Here is a 21,412-nt window from a genome sequence, read left to right as displayed (position 1 = left end):
ACCAGATTACAAAATGCTTAACTAACTCAATACTTATTTTTAAAAAGTCCTAAATTTGGTGTATTATGACAGTTTACAAGTAGTAGCATTTCTTCCACCCCACCCCCCGCCCCATCGCAAGGTCAATTCTGTGGATATTTAAAAGTTTGTTTCTATTTTAACTAGCTCACAGACCCAATTCTTTAAGAGCTGAGCTGATTTCTTTCTAGCACATGGTCTACAGACCCTGCTCATGGTAACCTTCTTTCCACCCCCTTCCAAAAAAGTCAGCACCTTCCAGCATGATGGACATTTTAAGTTAAAACCGTCAATACAACCCTCAAAATGCAAGTTTATTGAATAAAGCTGAGAAGAGCAGTAAAACAGACAAAAAACGCATCCACCTAAATAAAAAAATTCACATATTTACAAAGTTCAGTAACTGTTAGGTTCCACATGCAGAGGTTAATGCACAGGAAAATGTTGGTAGTAGTATCTGGATGTCTTGAAACCCTGGAAGCAATGAACAGACACACAAACACATTACGGTTTAGCTGTAGGTCAATTAATGAACCTATGCGGTCCCCACAGAGTCACACATTCTTGTTCTGATTCCTCCTTTTAGGCACAAGCAAATTGCCACATTCTTTGTAATGGTTCACAGTGACCATTAATGGTGTTGAAGTACAGTAGCAAGTTTAAATATCCCTTCATTTACAGAACCATCCATCCCATCAGGGAAGTATGCAACATGCTTCAAAGAATAAGAACAGAATTTTAAAAGCCAAGATTCTACTCATAAAAATGTGAATGGAGAAAAGCAAATAGTGTCTGTGCAACACGGTGCAGTATTTTGTACAGAATATCATTAAGGCCATGGCAGTCTATAAATTAAAACTGATATCATTAAAAGAACTTACTGTTGACTGCACTTCGAGTGCTCAACATGTCTGGAAATGCACTGTCTACATGAGTGCTGCTTAACAAAAGAAACAAAATCACACATAGTGTGAGGCAACACACTACGCAAGTGTACCACAGAGTTTTATCTACTACAGTGGGCTACGTAACAATTTACAAGTGCTCCAGTTTTAATATGTCCCTTTATGTGCATGGAGATCACTAAACTACAAAACACGTTCAGGTAAGTTTTCATACATCTCTGTATCATAGAAGCAAACAACAGACAGCATCACTTCCTCACCTCTGTGTGATTATTCAACAGCCTGCAGCCGTTGTGCATGATTACATCAGATAAAGCAGGCAGGTCTAGAGTTGTCACAATAAACAAGATGTCTAATGGCACCAGACAAAAGAGTGCCAAACCTTACATCGATAAGAGAGAAAAATAAGAATTTTTATTTGTTTCTAAGTATCTATTGTGCTGAAAGTCAACTTTATGACGGAATATAAAAAGTCAAGAGTTAGAGTGTCATGCAGCAGCACTGCTTTAGTGACTGGAGAGAGAAAGAACAGACAGGTGTTTCAACAGTCTGACATTCTTAACACGTTTATTATATTGGCTAGAATGCTCTAAATTCATGAAAGCTTTTGAGAAAATCTTCAATTCCCAACCCCTTAAAAAAGTGTGTTGAACCAGGAAAAAGAAAAGAAAAAATATAGAAGTAATGATCTGGACAGATACAAAACAGCATGCCTCAGTTCCTCCCGTACCCCCGACTGCTATCTGGAGAAGAACTCTCAGAAAGCAGAATGTGTTTAAAATTCATCGCCCAAGATCTTGCCAGTGTAAAGAAGGAACAACAACATTGATCTGGTGCCTCTATTCACTCTTTGCAGACCGTTTTTTAAATTCCTAAGGTGTAATTATACATTTCACATGCATTTGTGAGATATGTAAACATTTTGTTTCTATCCCACATGAGTCAGGCTAAAGGTTTTCTAAATACTGTGTGTGGCACTAGAAACTTCATGCTGTATCAAGTCAGTATCAGTATTAAGCTACTGGACTCTATAATGAAATATCATAGACAGACATTTACTGAAAACCAATATAAAAACCTGGCCCAGAAAGACCAGAACAGAAATATGCAATTTTTCTTGATTTAAGATGGTCAAAAGTGTGGGTTTTTTTTAAAAAAGCTCTACACACTGTTTAAGACAAGTATGTATAAGAAGCCTTTTTGTGTGCTGACTTTATCATGACAACTCTAGCTGATTCTTTATGAAGGGTTAAGGATACACATCTTCAGCAGTGCACATGAGAAATAAACTCTGAAAAAGGCAATTTCTTGGGTTTAGGAAGGACCATATTCTGGGAAGTACTTCAGAGGAACGGACAATAATTCTGGGATTGTAGCCAGGAAGGACTGGAAGACTTCAGGAGATGCTTCAGCTTCTTCTAGATTTTGAATGTTGAATAAGCCACTGAAGTGTGATATCTAAAGATGGAGGGGAAAAGAGTGAAGATGTTACGATACCAAAGTTAAGAAACTAAATATCAGAGAATATTTAAAACGCAGCTATTTCAAAGCATATCCTGGGCCTGCCCTCTTCTTTTCTGCCTCTATACTACTATACTTATATAGATATCTGTATCTATCCCACTATTCTTCATTCCCTGACCTTCAAGAGGTTAATCTGGAAACATGAGAGACTGAAGAGTCTCCAATTTAAAAGCTAAATTGTGTACAGAACAGCTTGTGCCTTCCTTTATTCATTCAAAAGTTTACTGATTGCCTGTAAGATCAGGTATTGTGTGTGAAGCTCCAGGATGCAAAGAGACGGGAAAACCACTCTCTGCCCTCGAGGAGCTTTCAGTATGCTGGAAAACATGCAGGTAGTCGTCTGGGTTTGGAGGACAGCCTCCACAGAATTCCAGGTAAAAGAAAGAGCAAAACGCATAGGATAAGCAGAGGCATGAAACTGTGGAGCTCTGGCTGGATGACAAGTGATAAGATGTGGCTGAAGCACAGGGATGGGTGAGGGGGGTGCCACTCATTGCTACGGCTAGAGCAGGGGTTCTCAAGCTCACCCTTTCCACATTTGGGGCTGGATAATTCTTTGCTGTGCACAGTACAATATTCTGCAACATCTGTAACCTTGACCACAAGATGCCATTATCACCACCCCCCATCCTCAGCTGTGACAAGTAATGGCTCCAGATTATCTCCAAATGGCCCCTGTGGAGCTCAGCTGTTCTCAGTTGAGAACCACAGGCCTAGCGGGAGCCAGATAACCTTGTGTGCCATTCTAAGATGCTCAGAAGTTTGGATTTTATTCTCAAGTCAACAGGAAGTCATTGGAGAATGTTAAGCAGGGAAACCATACTGTTTATTGTAAACTGTTAAGTTTATTGTAGTAAATTCAACAATGGCAACCGAGGAGGGCAACTTGGAAGGCTGCCAGTATAGAGACTATCACAACAGGAACAGGAAAGGGCCGAAGGCCTGAAGCAAATCAAGTGCTGTAGGAATGGAGAGGAATAAAATGAGGAGCATGTTCAAAATATAGAACCTAACAGCACTGAGCAAATGCAGGGGGTGAGAAAGAACCTTCTGGCCTGAATAAGTGTGTGTGTCATGGAGCTGCTGACTAACAGTAGCTAAAGGAAGAACAGGCTTGAGAAAAAAAGACTAAGAATTCGGCAGCAGGCACACCAAGTTTGAGATGGAGAAGGTAGCACATGGAGATGTCCAGCAGGTTGTTTCATCTGTACAGATCTGAGGAAGAGATGGAGACTGGCAAGACAGCATCGTAGAGGTGGCAACTGAAGCTACAGTGGCCGAGAATAGCCAGGAAAGGCACTTAGACTGACAGGACAAGGCAGCTAAGCAGGACTGGTACTTTGCTATGGCAGTCCTAGGAAATTAATACAGACATTAAGTAGATAAAGGGTATTCTGGGCTTATCCTTTAGAGAGCTAACATACTGCAGTAATATATTTTGATTTTGACACATGCAAAATCATAATAATGCCTATAGACCAATTTTTGTAAAGTCTTATTTCAAAAACATCATCCTGTTATAATGCACAGCTGGACACTAGCTCTGCAAAAGTTAATACAATAAATTGATATCACATAATGCTTAACTTCGTGTCTCTTTTGCATTTACTTCTTTAAATAGCGTGGAGCAGATTCAGGATTTTATATTTGTTGTCAAAAGGTATAATGTGTACTCTTTTTCCTGAGGCAAAAGCAATAGTACTTTATAAGGGAAATCACTTAAACAGAAATGGAGATAATAAACAGTAAAAAGCATGAGACGTCCCTTCTAATGATACCCACTTCTTCCACAAACACCAGTCATTTCTTACCTATATTATCCTTTTCTTTGCAAGAAATTGAATAGCAGCAAATTTCTCTATCCTGAATAGCAGACAGATTCCTATAAAAAGCAGAATTAAGAAAATAAGTCTGTGCTTAAAACAACTGTCATCTTTTCACTCACTGCTCAATTTTGCTTGTTTTTTGAATTACTATACAGAAGAAATTATTTTACTGATACTAAAATTTTACGGGGACTTCCCAGGTGGCGCAGGGATTAAGAATCCACCTGCCAATGCAGGGGACAAGGGTTCAAGCCCTGTTCTGGGAAGATCCCACATGCCACGGAGCAACTAAGCCCGTGTGCCACAACTACTGAACCCATGTGCCACAACTACTGAAGCCCACACGCCTAGAGCCCGTGCTCCACAACAAGAGAAGCCACTGCAATGAGAAGCCTGTGCACCACAACAAAGAACCAATGCAGCCAAAATTTAATTAATTCATTCATTAAAAAAACAATGTTTAAGGGGAAAAAAAAATTTACGGGTTCACTTTTCTACTATGTCAAGATTATGTACTCCAAAACGTGACTATGATCATTACTGAATAATACAGCAATGCTAAACAAAGCAGTGAGCAAAACAGTATAATTTAGAACCAAATTATTTTTAAAAAACCATCATTCATTCTTAAGACATACATTTTTTCAATTAGCTGTTTCTCATCCAAGGCATTAGGAAGATCTCTCTTGTTTCCAAGTACTAGCACCTTTAAAAAGAAAAGATACTGAGTAAATTTTACCTAAGAAAATGTCACAGAAGCATACCATATGCATATCTGTAGACATTAAAATCAGGATGTTACATCATGCCACAATTAAAGTATATTTATGTGACTGGTGGCCTATCTCATTCATTTAATCATTCAAATTAGAATTTATTCTAACTCCTACCATGCACATGTCCTTAATTCAATATGTGGCTGCCAACTTCTATTTGAAATATTCTAAGTCTACGGTATACATTCTGCTATTTCTTAATAAATCTTTACCAAGAAGTGAATATGATCTTAACAACCAAGGGTGGAGGAATGAGTTTAAACTATTTTTATCTGTTAGTCATTAATCTAACAGTAAACATGTAAATAAGCCTTTAAAATTCTACACCCATCCTATAAAATATAATGTATAAATATTCTAAGATAATGGATAAGACTGGGGTTCAGAATAAATGCAGTAGCCATAAACTCTGAGAATAAATATCACCATCTGATTGGTAGATGTGCTTTGAAAAACAAGGGAAGTGGAGAGGGGCGTCCCAATCATCACTCTATCTTCCCCAGGTACATCCATTCTACCTTACGAAAAGCAAAACCTATGAGTACATATAACGTACTTGATAACATCCTTACTGAGTCAACGTTCTCTAAGAAACTGTATCTTTGACCAATCCTGAGAAAGTACACGCCATGTCTACCTTGTCATCTTGTTAAACACTGGTCAAACCTATTTCTTTCACTTAATACATGCCCCTACCCCCACCCCTAACTCCAAACACGGCGACTGATTCTATTTCTAGGCCCTAGACGCTTAGTTCTCACGAAGGAGAAAGAGCCAAGGACGGAGACAGACAGCCAGGGTCACCAGGAGCTCCCCGGGGAACGCTAAATCACAGGGGTCGGAGAGCCAAAAGCCAAATCTCAGCGCCTGCGGTCAGCCCGTCCTCCCCCCCCCAACTCTTACCCCTCTCTACACTCTTATTTAAGTCACCCCACGTTCTCAACCTGGACCTGTGTGAGTTTTAAAAACTGCATCATGGTCATTTGTGATCAGTTGTCAGTTTGGGGTTGCCTGACATCTTAGCCCTCTTCCTACATTTAAGAAATCTTCCACCTTATGAACCTGCCTCCCAATAAAGCTTCTTGCTTCTGTAGACAACTTCTTTTCCAACCTTCCTTTCTGCTGGAGAATGGACACATAATCTAGGATCAACCAGAACTACAAATGCAGAGTCAGTACTGCAAGGAAGTGGGGATAGAGAATCCATTCTGCTAGGGAAGGGGCATCAACTAAATGACCTTCCAATCGGAGCAACTGTGTCTGGTGTTCAGAAACTGCATGAAGTCACCAGACTTACTCGATGGTGTAAGTCTGGATGTGGTCCTAGCAGCTGCTGAGCCTCCCTTGTTCCAGCCTATTTTCTGAAGATGGTTATGGGCAGCCTTCTCCCAGACTCGGTGAGATACCCAATATCCTTTCAGTAAATTCCTTTCTACTTAAATCAGCTTTCTTTTCTATTGCTTGCAACTAAGAACTCTTACGGTGACCAAGATAAGACTGATTCTCTTACTTATGGTATGTAAAACTAGTTGTTAACACAGAAGAAGAAGAATAGACTTTGAAGTCAGAAAGACATGGAGTCAAAACCTAGCTGTGCCAAAATGCTAATGACCGTGTGATCTTGAGTGAATAACAACTATTACAAAGGAGGGATCACACCATCGACCTCAATACCTTGTGAGGATTAACTGAGACAACATACCGCTGAGACAACATACCGCGAGGATCTGACACTCGTGAACTGGTCATGAGGGTAAAGCCTAATCCTTTCCAGCATCCCTTAGCTCAACAAATGGCACCACCTTCCACCTGACTAAAAGAGCCAGGAACTAGGAACTATCCTTTATATCTTCCCATGTAAAACTACCAAGTCTGGTGGCCACTCTTCCTAAAGATCCTTCCAGTCTATTTCCTTCTCACGACCTTGTCTACGACCACCCTAATCCATGGTACTCTATTTTGCCAAGACAACTTCAATAGCTTCCTAAAACTGTCGTCCTTACAGTCACGCTTCAATCCATTCTTAAAGTGACATCAGAATGATTTAGATGATAAATCTCATCATTTAAAAACATCCAGGGAGGGCTTCCCTGGTGGCGCAGTGGTTGAGAATCCGCCTGCCGATGCAGGGGATGTGGGTTCGTGCCCCGGTCCGGGAAGATCCCACATGCCGCAGAGCTGCTGGGCCCGTGAGCCATGGCCGCTGAGCCTGCGAGTCCAGAGCCTGTGCTCCGCAACGGGAGAGGCCACAACAGCGAGAGGCCCGCGTACCGCAAAAAACAACAACAACAACAAAACACCCAGGGAGCTTCAAGATGGCGGAAGAGTCAGGCGCAGAGATCACCTTCCTCCCCACAGATACATCAGAAATACATCTACACGTGGAACTGCTCCTACAGAACACTGACTGAACGCTGGCAGAAGACCTCAGACCTCCCAAAAGGCAAGAAACTCCCCACGTACCTGGGTAGGGTGAAAGAAAAAAGAATAAGCAGAGACAAAGAACCGGGATGAACCTGCACCAGTGGGAGGGAGCTGTGAAGGAGTAAAGGTTTCCACACACTAGGAAGCCCCTTCGTGGGCAGAAGCTGCGGGTGGCACGGGGGGGAGCTTCAGAGCCATGGAGGAGAGCGCAGGAACAGGGGTGCGGAGGGCAAAGAAGAGAGATTCCCGCACAGAGGATCGGTGCCGACCGGCACTCACCAGCACGAGAGGCTTGTCTGCTCACCCGCTGGGGCGGGCGGGGCTGGGAGCTGAGGCTCAGGGTCGGAGCACAGGGAGAAGACTGGGGTTGGCTGCGTGAACACAGCCTGAAGGGGGTTAGTGCACCACGGCTAGCCGGGAGGGAGTCCGGGAAAAAGTCTGGAACTGCCTAAGAGGCAAGAGACCATTGTTTCCTGGTGCGCGAGGAGAGGGGATTCAGAGCACCACCTAAATGAGCTCCAGAGACGGGCGCGAGCCGCGGCTAACAGCGCGGACCCCAGAGACAGGCATGAGATGCTAAGGCTGCTGCTGCCGCCACCAAGAAGCCTGTGTGCGAGCACAGGTCACTCTCCACACCTCACCTCACGGGAGCCTGTGCAGCCCGCCACCGCCAGGGTCCCGGCATCCAGGGACAACTTCCCCGGGAGAACGCACGGCGCGCCTCAGGCTGGTGCAACGTCACGCCGGCCTCTGCCGTTGCAGGCTTGCCCCGCATCCGTACCCCTCCCTCCCACCGGCATGAGTGAGCCAGAGCCCCCGAATCAGCTGCTCCTTTTACCCCATCCTGTCTGAGAGAAGAACAGACGCCCTCAGGCGACCTACACGCACAGGCGGGGCCAAATCCAAAGCTGAGCCCCTGGGAGCTGTGAGAACAAAGAAGAGAAAGGGAAATCTCTCCCAGCAGCCTCAGGAGCAGCAGATTAAATCTCCACAATCAACTTGATGTACCCTGCATCTGTGGAATACATGAATAGACAACGAATCATCCCAAATTGAGGAGGTGGACTTTGGGAGCAATGCTATATATATATTTTTTCCCTTTATCTCTTTTTCTGAGTGTGTATGTATATGCTACTGTGTGTGACTTTCTCTGTATAGCTTTGCTTTTACCATTTGTCCTACGGTTCTGTCTGTCCATTTTTTTTTACTTAAAACATTTTTTTCTTAATAATTATTTTTTATTTTAATGACTATTTTATTTTATTTTATCTTCTTCTTTCTTTCTTTCTTTTTTTTCCTCCCTTTTTTCTGAGCTGTGTGGAGGACAGGCTCTTGGTGCTCCAGCCAGGTGTCAGGGCTGTGCCTCTGAGGTGGGAGAGCCAAGTTCAGGACACTGGTCCACAAGAGACCTCCCAGCTCCACACAATATCAAATGGTGAATATCTCCCAGAGATCTCCATCTCAACACCAAGACCCAGCTTCACTCAACAACCAGCAAGCTACAGTGCTGGACACCCTATGCCAAACAACTAGCAAGACAGGAACACAACCCCATCCATTAGCAGAGAGGCTGCCTAAAATCATAATAAGGCCACAGATACCCCAAAACACACCACCAGACATGGACCTGCCCACCAGAAAAACCATATCCTCATCCACCAGAACTCAGGCACCAGTCCCCTCCACCAGGAAGCCTACACAACCCACTGAACCAGCCTTAGCCACTGGGGACAGACACCAAAAACAACGGGAACTACAAACATGAAACCTGCAAAAAGGAGACCCCAAATACAGTAAGATAAGCAAAATGAGAAGACAGGAAAACACACAGCAGATTTAGGAGCCAGGCAAAACCCCACCAGACCTAACAAATGAAGGGGAAATAGGCAGTCTACCTGAGAAAGAATTCAGAATAATGATAGTAAAGATGATCCAAAATCTTGGAAATAGAATGGAGAAAATACAAGAAACGTTTAACAAGGACCTAGAAGAACTAAAGAGCAAACAGAGATGAACAACACAATAAATGAAATTAAAAATTCTCTGGAAGGGATCAATAGCAGAATAACTGAGGCAGAAGAACGGATAAGTGACCTGGAAGATAAAATAGTGGAAATAACTACTGCAGAGCAGAATAAAGAAAAAAGAATGAAAAGAATTGAGGACAGTCTCAGAGACCTCTGGGACAACATTAAACGCACCAACATTGGAATTATAGGGGTCCCAGAAGAAGAAGAGAAAAAGAAAGGGACTGAGAAAATATTTGAAAAGATTATAGTTGAAAACTTCCCTAATATGGGAAAGGAAATAGTTAATCAAGTCCAGGAAGCACAGAGAGTCCCAGACATAATAAATCCAGGGAGAAACATGCCAAGACACATATTATTCAAACTATCAAAAATTAAATACAAAGGACAAATATTAAAAGCAGCAAGGGAAAAAATACAAGTAACACATAAGGGAATCCCCATAAAGTTAACATAAGCTGATCTTTCAGCAGAAACTCTGTAAGCCAGAAGGGAGTGGCAGGACATATTTACAGTGATGAAAGAGAAAAATCTACAAACAAGATTACTCTACCCAACAAGGATCTCATTCAGATTTGACAGAGAAATTAAAGGTTTACAGACAAGCAAAAGCTAAGAGAATTCAGCACCACCAAACCAGCTTTACAACAAATGTTAAAGAAACTTCCCTAGGCAGGAAAAAAAAGACAAGGAAAAGACATACAATAATAAAGCCAGAACACTTAAGAAAATGGTAACAGGAACATACATATTGATAATTACCTTAAGTGTAAATGGTTAAATGCTCCAACCAAAAGACACAGACTGGCTGAATGCTTACAAAAACAAGACCCGCATATATACTGTCTACAAGAGACCCACTTCACACCTAGGGACACATACAGACTGAAAGTGAGGGGATGGAAAAAGATATTCCATGCAAATGGAAATCAAAAGAAAGCTGGAGCAGCAATTCTCATATCAGACAAAACAGACTTTAAAACACAGACTATTACAAGAGACAAAGAAGGACACTACATAACTATCAAGGGATCAATCCAAGAAGAAGATATAACAATTCTAAATATTTATGCACCCAACATAGTAGCACCTAAATACACAAGGCAAACACTAACAGCCATAAAACGGGATATCGACAGTAACACATTCATAGTAGGGGACTTTAACACCCCACTTTCACCAACGGACAGATCATCCAAAATGAAAATAAATAAGGAAACACAAGCTTTAAATGATACATTAAACAAGATGGACTTAATTGATATTTATAGGACATTCCATCCAAAAACAACAGAAGACACATTCTTCTCAACTGCTCATGGAACATTCTCCAGGATAGATCACATCTTGGGTCACAAATCAAGCCTTGGTAAATTTAAGAAAATTGAAATCATATCAAGTATCTTTTCCGACCACAACGCTATGAGACTAGATATCAATTACAGGGAAAAATCTGTAAGAAATACAAACATATGGAGGCTACACAACACACTACTTCATAACCAAGAGATCACTGAAGAAATCAAAGAGGAAATCAAAAAATAGCTAGAAACAAATGACAATGAAAACACGACGACCCAAAACCTATGGAATGCAGCAAAAGCAGTCCTAACAGGGAAGTTTATAGCTATACAAGTCTACCTTAAGAAACAAACAACATCTCAAACAAACAACCTAACCTTACACCTAAAGCAATTAGAGAAAGAAGAACAAAAAACCCCCCAAAGTTAGCAGAAGGAAAGAAATCATAAAGATCAGATCAGAAATAAATGAAAAAGAAATGAAGGAAATGATAGCAAAGATCAATAAAACTAAAAGCTGGTTCTTTGAGAAGATAAACAAAATTGATAAACCATTAGCCAGACTTATCAAGAAAAAAAGGGAGAACACTCCAATCAATAGAATTAGAAATGAAAAAGGAGAAGTAACAACTGACACCGCAGAAATACAAAGGATCATGAGAGATTACTACAAGCAACAATATGCCAATAAAATGGACAACCTGGAAGAAATGGACAAATTCTTAGAAATGCACAACCTTCCAAGACTGAACCAGGAAGAAAAAGAAAATATGAACAGACCAATCACAGCACTGAAGTTGAAACTGTGCTTAAAAATCTTACAACAAACAAAAGCCCAGGACCAGATAGCTTCACAGGTGAATTCTATCAAACATTTAGAGAGGAGCTAACACCTATCCTTCTCAAACTCTTCCAAAATATAGCAGAGGGAGGAACACTCCCAAACTCATTCTACAAGGCCACAATCACCCTGATACCAAAACCAGACAAAGATGTCACAAAGAAAGAAAACTACAGGCCAATATCACTGATGAACATAGATGCAAAAATCCTCAACAAAATACTAGCAAACAGAATCCAACAGCACATTAAAAGGATCATACAGCATGATCAAGTGGGGTTTATCCCAGGAATACAAGGACTCTTCAATATTCGCAAATCAATCAATGTGATACACCACATTAACAAACTGAAGGAGAAAAACCATATGATCATCTCAATCGATGCAGAGAAAGCTTTTGACAAAATTCAACACCCATTTATGATAAAAACCCTGCAGAAAGTAGGCATAGAGGGAACTTTCCACAACATAATAAAGACCATGTATGACAAACCCACAGCCAACTTCATCCTCAATGGTGAAAACTGAAAGCATTTCCACTAAGATCAGGAACAAGACAAGGTTGCCCACTCTCACCACTATTATTTAACATAGGTTTGGAAGTTTTAGCCACAGCATTCAGAGAAGAAATAAAAGGAATCCAAATCGGAAAAGAGGAAGTAAAGCTGTCACTGTTTGCAGATGACATGACACTATACATAGAGAATCCTAAAGATGCTACCAGAAAACTACTAGAGCTAATCAATGAATTTGGTAAAGTAGCAGGATACAAAATTAATGCACAGAAATCTCTTGCATTCCTATACACTAATGATGAAAAATCTGAAAGGGAAATTAAGAAAACTCTCCCATTTACCACTGCAACAAAAAGAATAAAATACCTAGGAATACCTACCTAAGGAGACAAAAGACCTATATGCAGAAAATTCTAAGACACTGATGAAAGAAATTAATGATGATACAAATAGATGGAGAGATATACCATGTTCTTGGATTGGAAGAAACAACACTGTGAAAATGACTATACTACCCAAAATAATCTACAGATTCAATGCAATCCCTATCAAACTACCAATGGCATTTTTCACAGAACTAGAACAAAAAAATTCACAATTTGTATGGAAACACAAAAGACCCTGAATAGCCAAAGCAATCTTGAGAAAGAAAAACAGAGCTGGAGGAATCAGGCTCCCTGACTTCAGACTATACTGCAAAGCTACAGTAATCAAGACAGTGTGGTACTGGCACAAAAACAGAAATATAGATCAATGGAACAGGATAGAAAGCCCAGACATAAACCCACACACCTATGGTCACCTTATCTTTGATAAAGGAGACAAGAATATAGAGTGGAGAAAAGACAGCCTCTTCAATCAGTGGTGCTGGGAAAACTGGACAGCTACATGTAAAAGAATGAAATTAGAACACTCCCTAACACCATACACAAAAATAAACTCAAAATGGATTAAAGACCTAAATGTAAGGCCAGACACTGTAAAACTCTTAGAGGAAAACATAGGCAGAACACTCTGTGACATAAATCACAGCAAGATCCTTTTTGACCCACCTCCTAGAGAAATGGAAATAAAACCAAAAATAAACAAATGGGACCTAATGAAACTTAAAAGCTTTTGCACAGCAAAGGAAACCATAAACAAGACGAAAAGACAACCCTCAGAATGGGAGAAAATATTTGCAAATGAAGCACCTGACAAAGGATTAATCTCCAAAACATACAAGCAACTCATGCAGCTCAATATCAAAAAAACAAACAACCCAATCCAAAAATGGGCAGAATACCTAAATAGACATTTCTCCAAAGATATACAGATTGCCAACAAACACATGACAGAATGCTCAACATCATTAATCATGAGAGAAATGCAAATCAAAACTACAATGAGCTATCATCTCACACCGGTCAGAATGTCCCTCATCAAAAAATCTAGAAACAATAAATGCTGGACAGGGTGTGGAGAAAAGGAAACCCTCTTGCACTGTTGGTGGGAACGTAAATTGGTACAGCCACTATGGAGAACAGTATGGAGGTTCTTTAAAAAACTAAAAACAGAACTACCATCCGACCCAGCAATCCCACTACTGGGCATATACGCTGAGAAAACGATTATTCAAAAAGAGTCATGTACCAAAATGTTCATTGCAGCTCTTTTTACAATAGCCAGGAGGTGGAAGCAACCTAAGTGTCCATCATCGGCTGAATGGATAAAGAAGATGTGGCACATATACACAATGGAATATTACTCAACCATAAAAAGGAACGAAATTGAGTTATTTGTAGTGAGGTGGATGGACCTAGAGACTGTCATACAGAGTGAAGTAAGTCAGAAAGAGAAAAACAAATACCAATGCTAACACATATATACATGGAATCTAAAAAAAGAAAAAAAAATGATCAGAAGAACCTAGGGGCAAGACAGGAATAAAGATGCAGACCTACTAGAGAATGGACTTGAGGATATGGGGAGGGGGAAGGGTAAGCTGGGACAAAGTGAGACAGTGGCATGGACATACATACATACAGTACCAAACGTAAAATAGATAGCTAGAGGGAAGCAGGTGCACAGCACAGGGAGATCAGCTCGGTGCTTTGTGTCCACCTAGAGGGGTGGGATAGGGAGGGTGGGAGGCAGACCCAAGATGGAGGGGATATGGGGATATATGTATAGCTGATTCACTTTGTTATACAGCAGAAACACATCATTGTAAAGCAATTATACTCCAATAAAGATGTTAAAATAAATAAATAAAGAGAAACAAACAGTCCCTCCCCACACAGCCTCTTCTAGTGTCCGGGCCGCCGCAAGCTCGCCACACTCTACCCCACCCTCCTCACTCTGCTCTGTGCTCAAGAAACACTGGCTTCCTCCCAGTGCCCCACCTCCTCCTACCAAAGAGCCTCTGCCTGCAACTCCCTTTTCCTCCAGCTGTCACATCCCTCACATGCCTACACATCCCTCACATCTCAGCTCAAGCAGCACTTCCTCAGGGAATCCTTCCTTCTTCCCTCAAACTACATTAAATCTCCCCTCTAACTTACAACTCAATAGCCCCTTGTACCTCTCCCTTGTAGCACTGATCACAGCCGTATTATTCAAATGATTTCATATCATCTACCTAGCTTCCTACTAAACCATAAGCTCCATGATTGTAGGCAGCATGTTTCTTTTCACTTCTGCTCACTACTATTTCCCCAGGACTAAGCACTGCTCCTACTACATACAGTGCAATAAACAGCTGGTTAAGAAATGAATAAACAGCACACTGCACAGTATGTGGCAGATATTCAGTAAATGTAAGCCTTCCACGCTTTAAAACAAAAGACATTTTACTGATTTCAAACACAATAAATAAAAATGTGTAATTATACTTGTAATAATAATTATAAATATTATAATTATATAATGTAAAATTAACCAGTACTCCATACTCACTGGAATTCCTTGTAATTGTGGCTTATCTAGAAGATTATGTAGTTCATTTCGAGAGGCTTCTATCTTTTCACGATCTGCAGCATCTATCATGTAGCTTTACAGAAACATAAAGTGATCTCAATATGTCTCCACCATATTCTTTGATGATCGCAATTAATAGATGTTTTAATTTTCTTAATTTATACTACTGTAACTGTTCATTAAAATAAAGTCCTCGATTTTAAAAGGCTGGCACCCAAAAATACTTTCTAATAGACTGTTCTACAAACTACTATATATAAAATTAGATAAGCAACAAGGATATACTGTATAGCACAGCGAATTATACCCATTATCTTGTAATAACCTATAATGGAATATAATTAAAACTACTGAATCACTATGCTGTATACCTGAAACCAACACAATACTGAAAATCAACTATACTTCAATAAAATAAGTAGATAGGTAGACTGTTCTTAGGGGGCTAATACATGATAGTAAAACATTTATATCCATTAGCTCTTAGCTACATAAGAAGCAAATAAAACTCTCATTCTATTTTTAAAGTCTGATGCTAATGGGATTACACTAAGAAAATATCTAAGAAAGACTGTTATTGCCCAAAGTAAAAATTGAGCCTTTAAAAGTATGAAAACCAGCGTTTTTCCCTTGAAACCTAAACTGACTGCAAGGGGGGAGACGGGGGGGGGGGGAAGGGGCGTGGAAGCAGCTTACACAATAGCGTTGACCCCTCTGCAGTACCGTTCCCACATGCTCCGGAAGCGGGGTTGTCCTCCTATGTCCCAAATCTTCAAATCAAGATAGACAGTTCTTAATAAAGATATTTCAAATAACACATTGAAGAAAAAAGCAGCAGAAGGAGGGGACAAAGATCAAGCAGATATGCTCATTTCCACAGTATTAGAGCCAAACTGCTTTTGAAAAACTTGAGGTCAAACAAGCTCTTAATCTGGAAGTTCTTGGGGCCACTTCTAAACTTGAAGCTCATACTTAATATGTTTACATTAGACCTAACAGGTGGTGCTTGAGCAAACATTTAGTTCCTGTGCAATACTTTCTTTGCCTGTTAACCAATAAATTTCCAATATTGAAAATACGTATTTTTTGAAATAGCACTCTTAGAATCTGCATAATCAGCCGTCATCCATATTTGGAGTCCAAGACAGAAAAAAACAGTTCATTCAGAATCTATTTTAGTTGTCTGATTGGGTATATATTAACATCTAATCGTTTTTAGTTATTCTGTACATAACAGAAAACATTCCTACCTAGGTGCTTTTCTTATATAAAATTATTTTACCCATATGAAAGCTACTACCCACAGTAATTTCACTATTATGGCTACTCTGTAGGGCTATGTAAAGGTCTGAAGTCATGATATTTATCTTTAGGAGGCTTCCAATTTAGCCATAGACACTGGAAACATGCATGAAGACACACACGAAAAATTAGCAGCTTCATTAGATAAGCTATGGAACGAATTTAGTAAACAGCTTCTGTGAACCGCAAGAACTGGGTAAAATGGCCATAAAGTTCAGGCTATAGAAGTAAACTCCCCCCATGAACAGGGAAGCCAAAAATAATACTACTAATAAATTAAAAAACAGTCCAACAGTCCATTATTCGAACCTATGAAACTTATTCTAGAAACAAAATTATGTTAAACTAGTTAACTTTTTACTGTTTTATAGTTTTAATTTTAGGGCTTATTAGCAAAGAAAGGGAAAACTAGTTTACCATATTTGCTACCACAAATATAATACTAAATTACCAACATTATAAACAATTATTATCTTTCAATATAAAATATCATTCATGAAATAATGTAATAATATCACATTCCAAATACTCTGAAGATGGGATTTTTCTTTCCTAGGAACACCTAAATCCCAAATAATACTTCTGCCAACCCATATGCTAAGTTTTTTATGGGCACTTAACAACATTTCAACACACACATTTTGATCTATTAGAGCAAGAAAGAAAAAAACTTGATTTACACACTTTTTTCGAATATGCCCACTCATTAATTAAGAACTGCCAATACTCATGTAAAACGCAAAGAAACAAACAGAAAAATTCCTAGTTTGTATCTGCTAACAATGTAAATCAAGTATGGCAAGAAGCTGACGTACCTTTATTGTGACGTTACCTTTAGTTACTTTCCTCATGTTGAAGCCCACTGTAGGTATCATATCTTCACTGAATTGACCTGACTGAAAGAAAACATTTTTAGACTAATCGTTGTTTATTAAAACATGTAACACTGCAAACCTTTCACATCAACATTACTCTGTACCCATCTTAGCAAATAACTAATTTTTTAGTGACGATAACAATATACCTTAAGAAAACACTCCTAATAGCCATAAATCTTGAAGAGGTGCATTATTTTTTTCATTCAAAGACATAGTCTTCCATTAAAGATACTTCTGAAACTACTATAATTTTTTACATATTTTTAAGTTTAAGAAATACTGTACAACTACATATGAACATTTATTAATTCTTGCACCTATACGTGAATTTTTGCATACAAGGTACAAGTAAATCGGAAGTAAAAGTTCAAAGTTTTCTATTTTTAGGATTGAAATTATTTTGACAATACTGTTAAAATTCACTGTTGCTTTTCTGAGTCAGTCTTTTAACAAGGCTTATAAAATGTTTTCTTCATGAACATGATCCTCCCTTATGTAATCAATTATATTCCCTTTTTGGTTTCTGACTTTCCTGTCAGAGGACTAAAATTAAATATCTTCTAAGAGTATTTATATTTTTAAATTTAAAATGTTCACCCATCTAGGATTTGATTATACAATGCAAGAAAGGCCCTTTTTACAAATGTATAACCTATAATCACCTCACTCCTCATTTAATATTTATGTATTTACTTAGTATTTATTTTTGGCTGTGCTGGGTCCTCTTTGCTGTGCACAGGCTTTCTCTAGTTGCGGCGAGTTGGGGCTACTCTTCGTTGTGGTGCACGGGCTTCTCATTGCAGTGGCTTCTCTTGCTGCGGATAACAGGCTCTAGGTGCGTGGGCTTCAGTAGTTGTGGCACGTGGGCTCAGTAGTTGTGGCTTGAGGGCTCTAGAGCGCAGGCTCAGTAGTTGTGGTGCACAGACCCAGTTGCTCCGCAGCATGTTGGGTCTTCCTGGACCAGGGGTCCAACCCGTGTCCCCTGCAGTGGCAGGCGGATTCCTAACCACTACGCCATCAGGGATGCCCTCACTCCTAATTTAAAAATCCACACTTTCCTAACTAGATTGATGTGATATGCCAAATTCCATATAGAGACAATTCTATATCTGAGTCTTCCATTCTTTTCCATTAGTCTGTTTATTTCTAATTGGAAATAAATTAGGACTACACGAATTACTGTAGCTTATCCTACATATTATTCTATATAGCAGATCAAGAAGTTGGAATGTTCAGGAATGTGTTTCATCTCTCGCATTTGAAATAAACTTTAAAAATTAATAATTCTGTTAAAATACTAACTTCCCTTTATCAACTCTTGATACTTAACCAAGTCTCTCCACCTAGGCACATGGTTTGTCCACTCAAACATTCAAATCCCTTATATCGTTCAGTGAAGTATCATAATTCTCTAACAGGTCTTCCATCTTTCTTGTCATATTCTTTATTTTGACTGCAATTATGAAGTACACCTAATGAGTCACAATTGACACAGATTTTATATATTTACATATTCATATATTTTATTTGCCAAATGTTTATTTCTCAAGTGGTCTCTTATTTATTAGGTACAGCTCGGGATTATGAAATGTATCAACGTGGGAGTAATTAAACAAATGGAACTATTTTCAAGGCCCTAACACTGGCCAATTGTTTGCCACACATTCATTCCAAAACTGTCTACAAGTACCAATTGTACCAAGCACAATGAGTTCCAATTTTACAAATTAATTTCTTCTACATAACCCCAAAAGTGTTCTACTTTAAAAATTTTTCCCCTCCTGTTCAGTGGAGTTTGGGCTAATCTCAAAAAAATGTGAAAGAGAGAGAGAGAGAGAGAGAGGAGAAAGAGAGAGAGAGAGACAGAGGGAGAGAGACAGAGAGAGAGAGAGAGAAAGAAAGAAAGGAAGGAAGGAAGAAAAGAAAGAAAGAAAAAGAAAGAAAGAAAGAAAAAGAAAAGAAAGGACAGAAAGAAGAAAGAGAAAGAAAGAGAGAGAGAAAGGAAGAAAGTTAACACAACCATAATCACTACTTTATTTATACATACAGACATTATAATTTTCAGAACTTTCACATATACGATTTATATGTGTGAAGATCTAGTCATGATATCAAAACTACATATATCATAACTAGCCATAACACAAGAACAAAAAATATAACCTGAAAATGGGCAAAGGCAAAACCAAAGGCATAATCTATGAAAGAAATAATAAGATAACTTCATTAAAAACTTCTGCTCTGCAAAAGACAATGCCAAGAGACTCGGAAAACAAGCCACAGAGTAAGAGAAAAATATGTGCAAAAGATACTCTATAAAGGACTGTTATGGGAAATATACAAAGAACTTTTAAAACTCAGCAGTACAAAAACAAACAATCCAATTAAAGTATGAGCCAAAGATCTTAACAGACATCTCATCAACGAAGATATACAGATGGCATATAAGCATATGAAAAGATGCACCACATCATGTGTCACCACAGAAATGCAAATTAAAACAATGAGATACCACCACAAAGCAATAAGAGTGGCCCAAATCTGGTATTCTTTGGTAACACCAAATGCTGATGAGGATGTAGAGCAAGAGGAACTCTCAGTCATTGCTGATAGGTTTGCAAAATGGTACAGCCACTTTGGAAGACACTTTGACAGTTTCTTACAAAACCAAACATACTCTTACCATACAATCCAACAATGACACTCCTTGGTATTTACCCAAAGAACTTGCAAAGTTAAGTCCACACAAAAACTCACACATTAAATGCTTACAGCATCGTTATTTATAATTGTTAAAACCTGAAAGCAACCAAGATGTCCTTCAATAAGTGAATGGATAGACTGGTATATCCAGACAATGCAGTATTATTCAGTACTAAAAGAAATTAGCTATTAAGCGACAAAAGACATGGAGAAGCCTCAAATGCATATTTAATGAAAGACCCAATGTGGAAAGACTACATGCTGTATGATTCCAACAATATCACATTATGAAAAAGTCAAAACTATGAAAACAGTAAAGATATCAGTGGTTGTCAGGGGCTGGAGAATGAAAAACAATATGGCAGTTCCTCAAAAAATTAAAAATAGAATTACCACATGATCCAGCAATTCCAGTTCATTTGGGTATATACCCAAATGAAAGCAGGAACTTGAAGAAATATTTGTATAACCACGTTCACAGCTGAATTATTCATAATAGCCACAAAGTGGAAGCAACCTGAGTGTCCACCTGCAGATGAGCAGATAAAGTGTGGTCTAGTCCTACGATGCAGTATTTTTCAGCCTTAAAAACCTTATTCATGGACTTGAGCACACGGGGAGGGGGAAGGGTAAGCTGGGACAAAGTGGAAGAGTGGCACTGACACATATACACTACCAAATGTAAAACAGACAGCTAGGGGAAAGCAGCCGCATAGCACAGGGAGATCAGCTCGGTGCTCTGTGACCACCTAGAGGGGTGGGATAGGGAGGGTGGGAGGGAGGCATAAGAGGGAGGGGATATGGAGATATATGTATACGTACTGCTGATTCACTTTGTTATACAGCAGAAACTAACACAACAATGTAAAACAATTATACTCCAATAAAGACATTAAAAAAACCCAACCTTATTCATGCTACACCGTGGATGAACCTTGAAGACATTATGCTAAGGGTAAGGCAGTCCCAAAAAAGACAAATACTTCATGATTCTATTTAAATAAGGAGCCTAGAGTAGTTAAATTCATTAAGACAGAAAATAGAATGGTAGTTGCCAAAGGCTAGAGAAGGGGGAAACAAGGAGTTAATGCTTACTGAGTACAGAATTTCAGGTTGGGAAGATCAAAGGTCCTATAGATGGACAGCAGTGATGGTTACACAAAAATGTGAATGTATTTAATAGCACTGTACACCCAAAAATAGTTAAGATGGTAATTTTAACGTTTTGTGTGTTTTACATTTTTTAGAAATGTATGATGTAAAGGGAGGCAATTATCCCTACTACTTTACAGAACAAGAAAGAAATTCCCAAGGTCACATAGCTCAATAGTTGCTGATTACATGTCTTACAGATCGCCATTGTGAACTGTAATAGGCTTTAATTAATATCTGAGGAGAGGTGTGTATGAGATAA

At 39.3% G+C, this 21,412-nt stretch overlaps 1 protein-coding gene across 1 annotated transcript in view; it reads right to left on the bottom strand.

The window, feature by feature from the left end:
• Positions 1–311: 311 nt before the first annotated feature.
• ARL8B (ADP ribosylation factor like GTPase 8B) overlaps positions 312–21,412 on the bottom strand; it is a 65,573-nt gene continuing 44,472 nt past the window's right edge. Inside the window, 6 exon segments of the mRNA XM_067755279.1 lie at positions 312–2,381; positions 4,259–4,329; positions 4,912–4,979; positions 15,095–15,188; positions 15,812–15,885; positions 17,233–17,313. Of these exon segments, the coding sequence (XP_067611380.1) occupies positions 2,332–2,381; positions 4,259–4,329; positions 4,912–4,979; positions 15,095–15,188; positions 15,812–15,885; positions 17,233–17,313 (438 nt within the window). The 3' untranslated portion in view covers positions 312–2,331.

The sequence above is a fragment of the Pseudorca crassidens genome, chromosome 10, assembly GCF_039906515.1.
Source record: "Pseudorca crassidens isolate mPseCra1 chromosome 10, mPseCra1.hap1, whole genome shotgun sequence".
NCBI lineage: Eukaryota > Metazoa > Chordata > Mammalia > Artiodactyla > Delphinidae > Pseudorca > Pseudorca crassidens.
The sequence above is the reverse complement of the archived record's forward strand: the minus strand, read 5'-3'. Positions and strand labels throughout refer to the sequence as shown.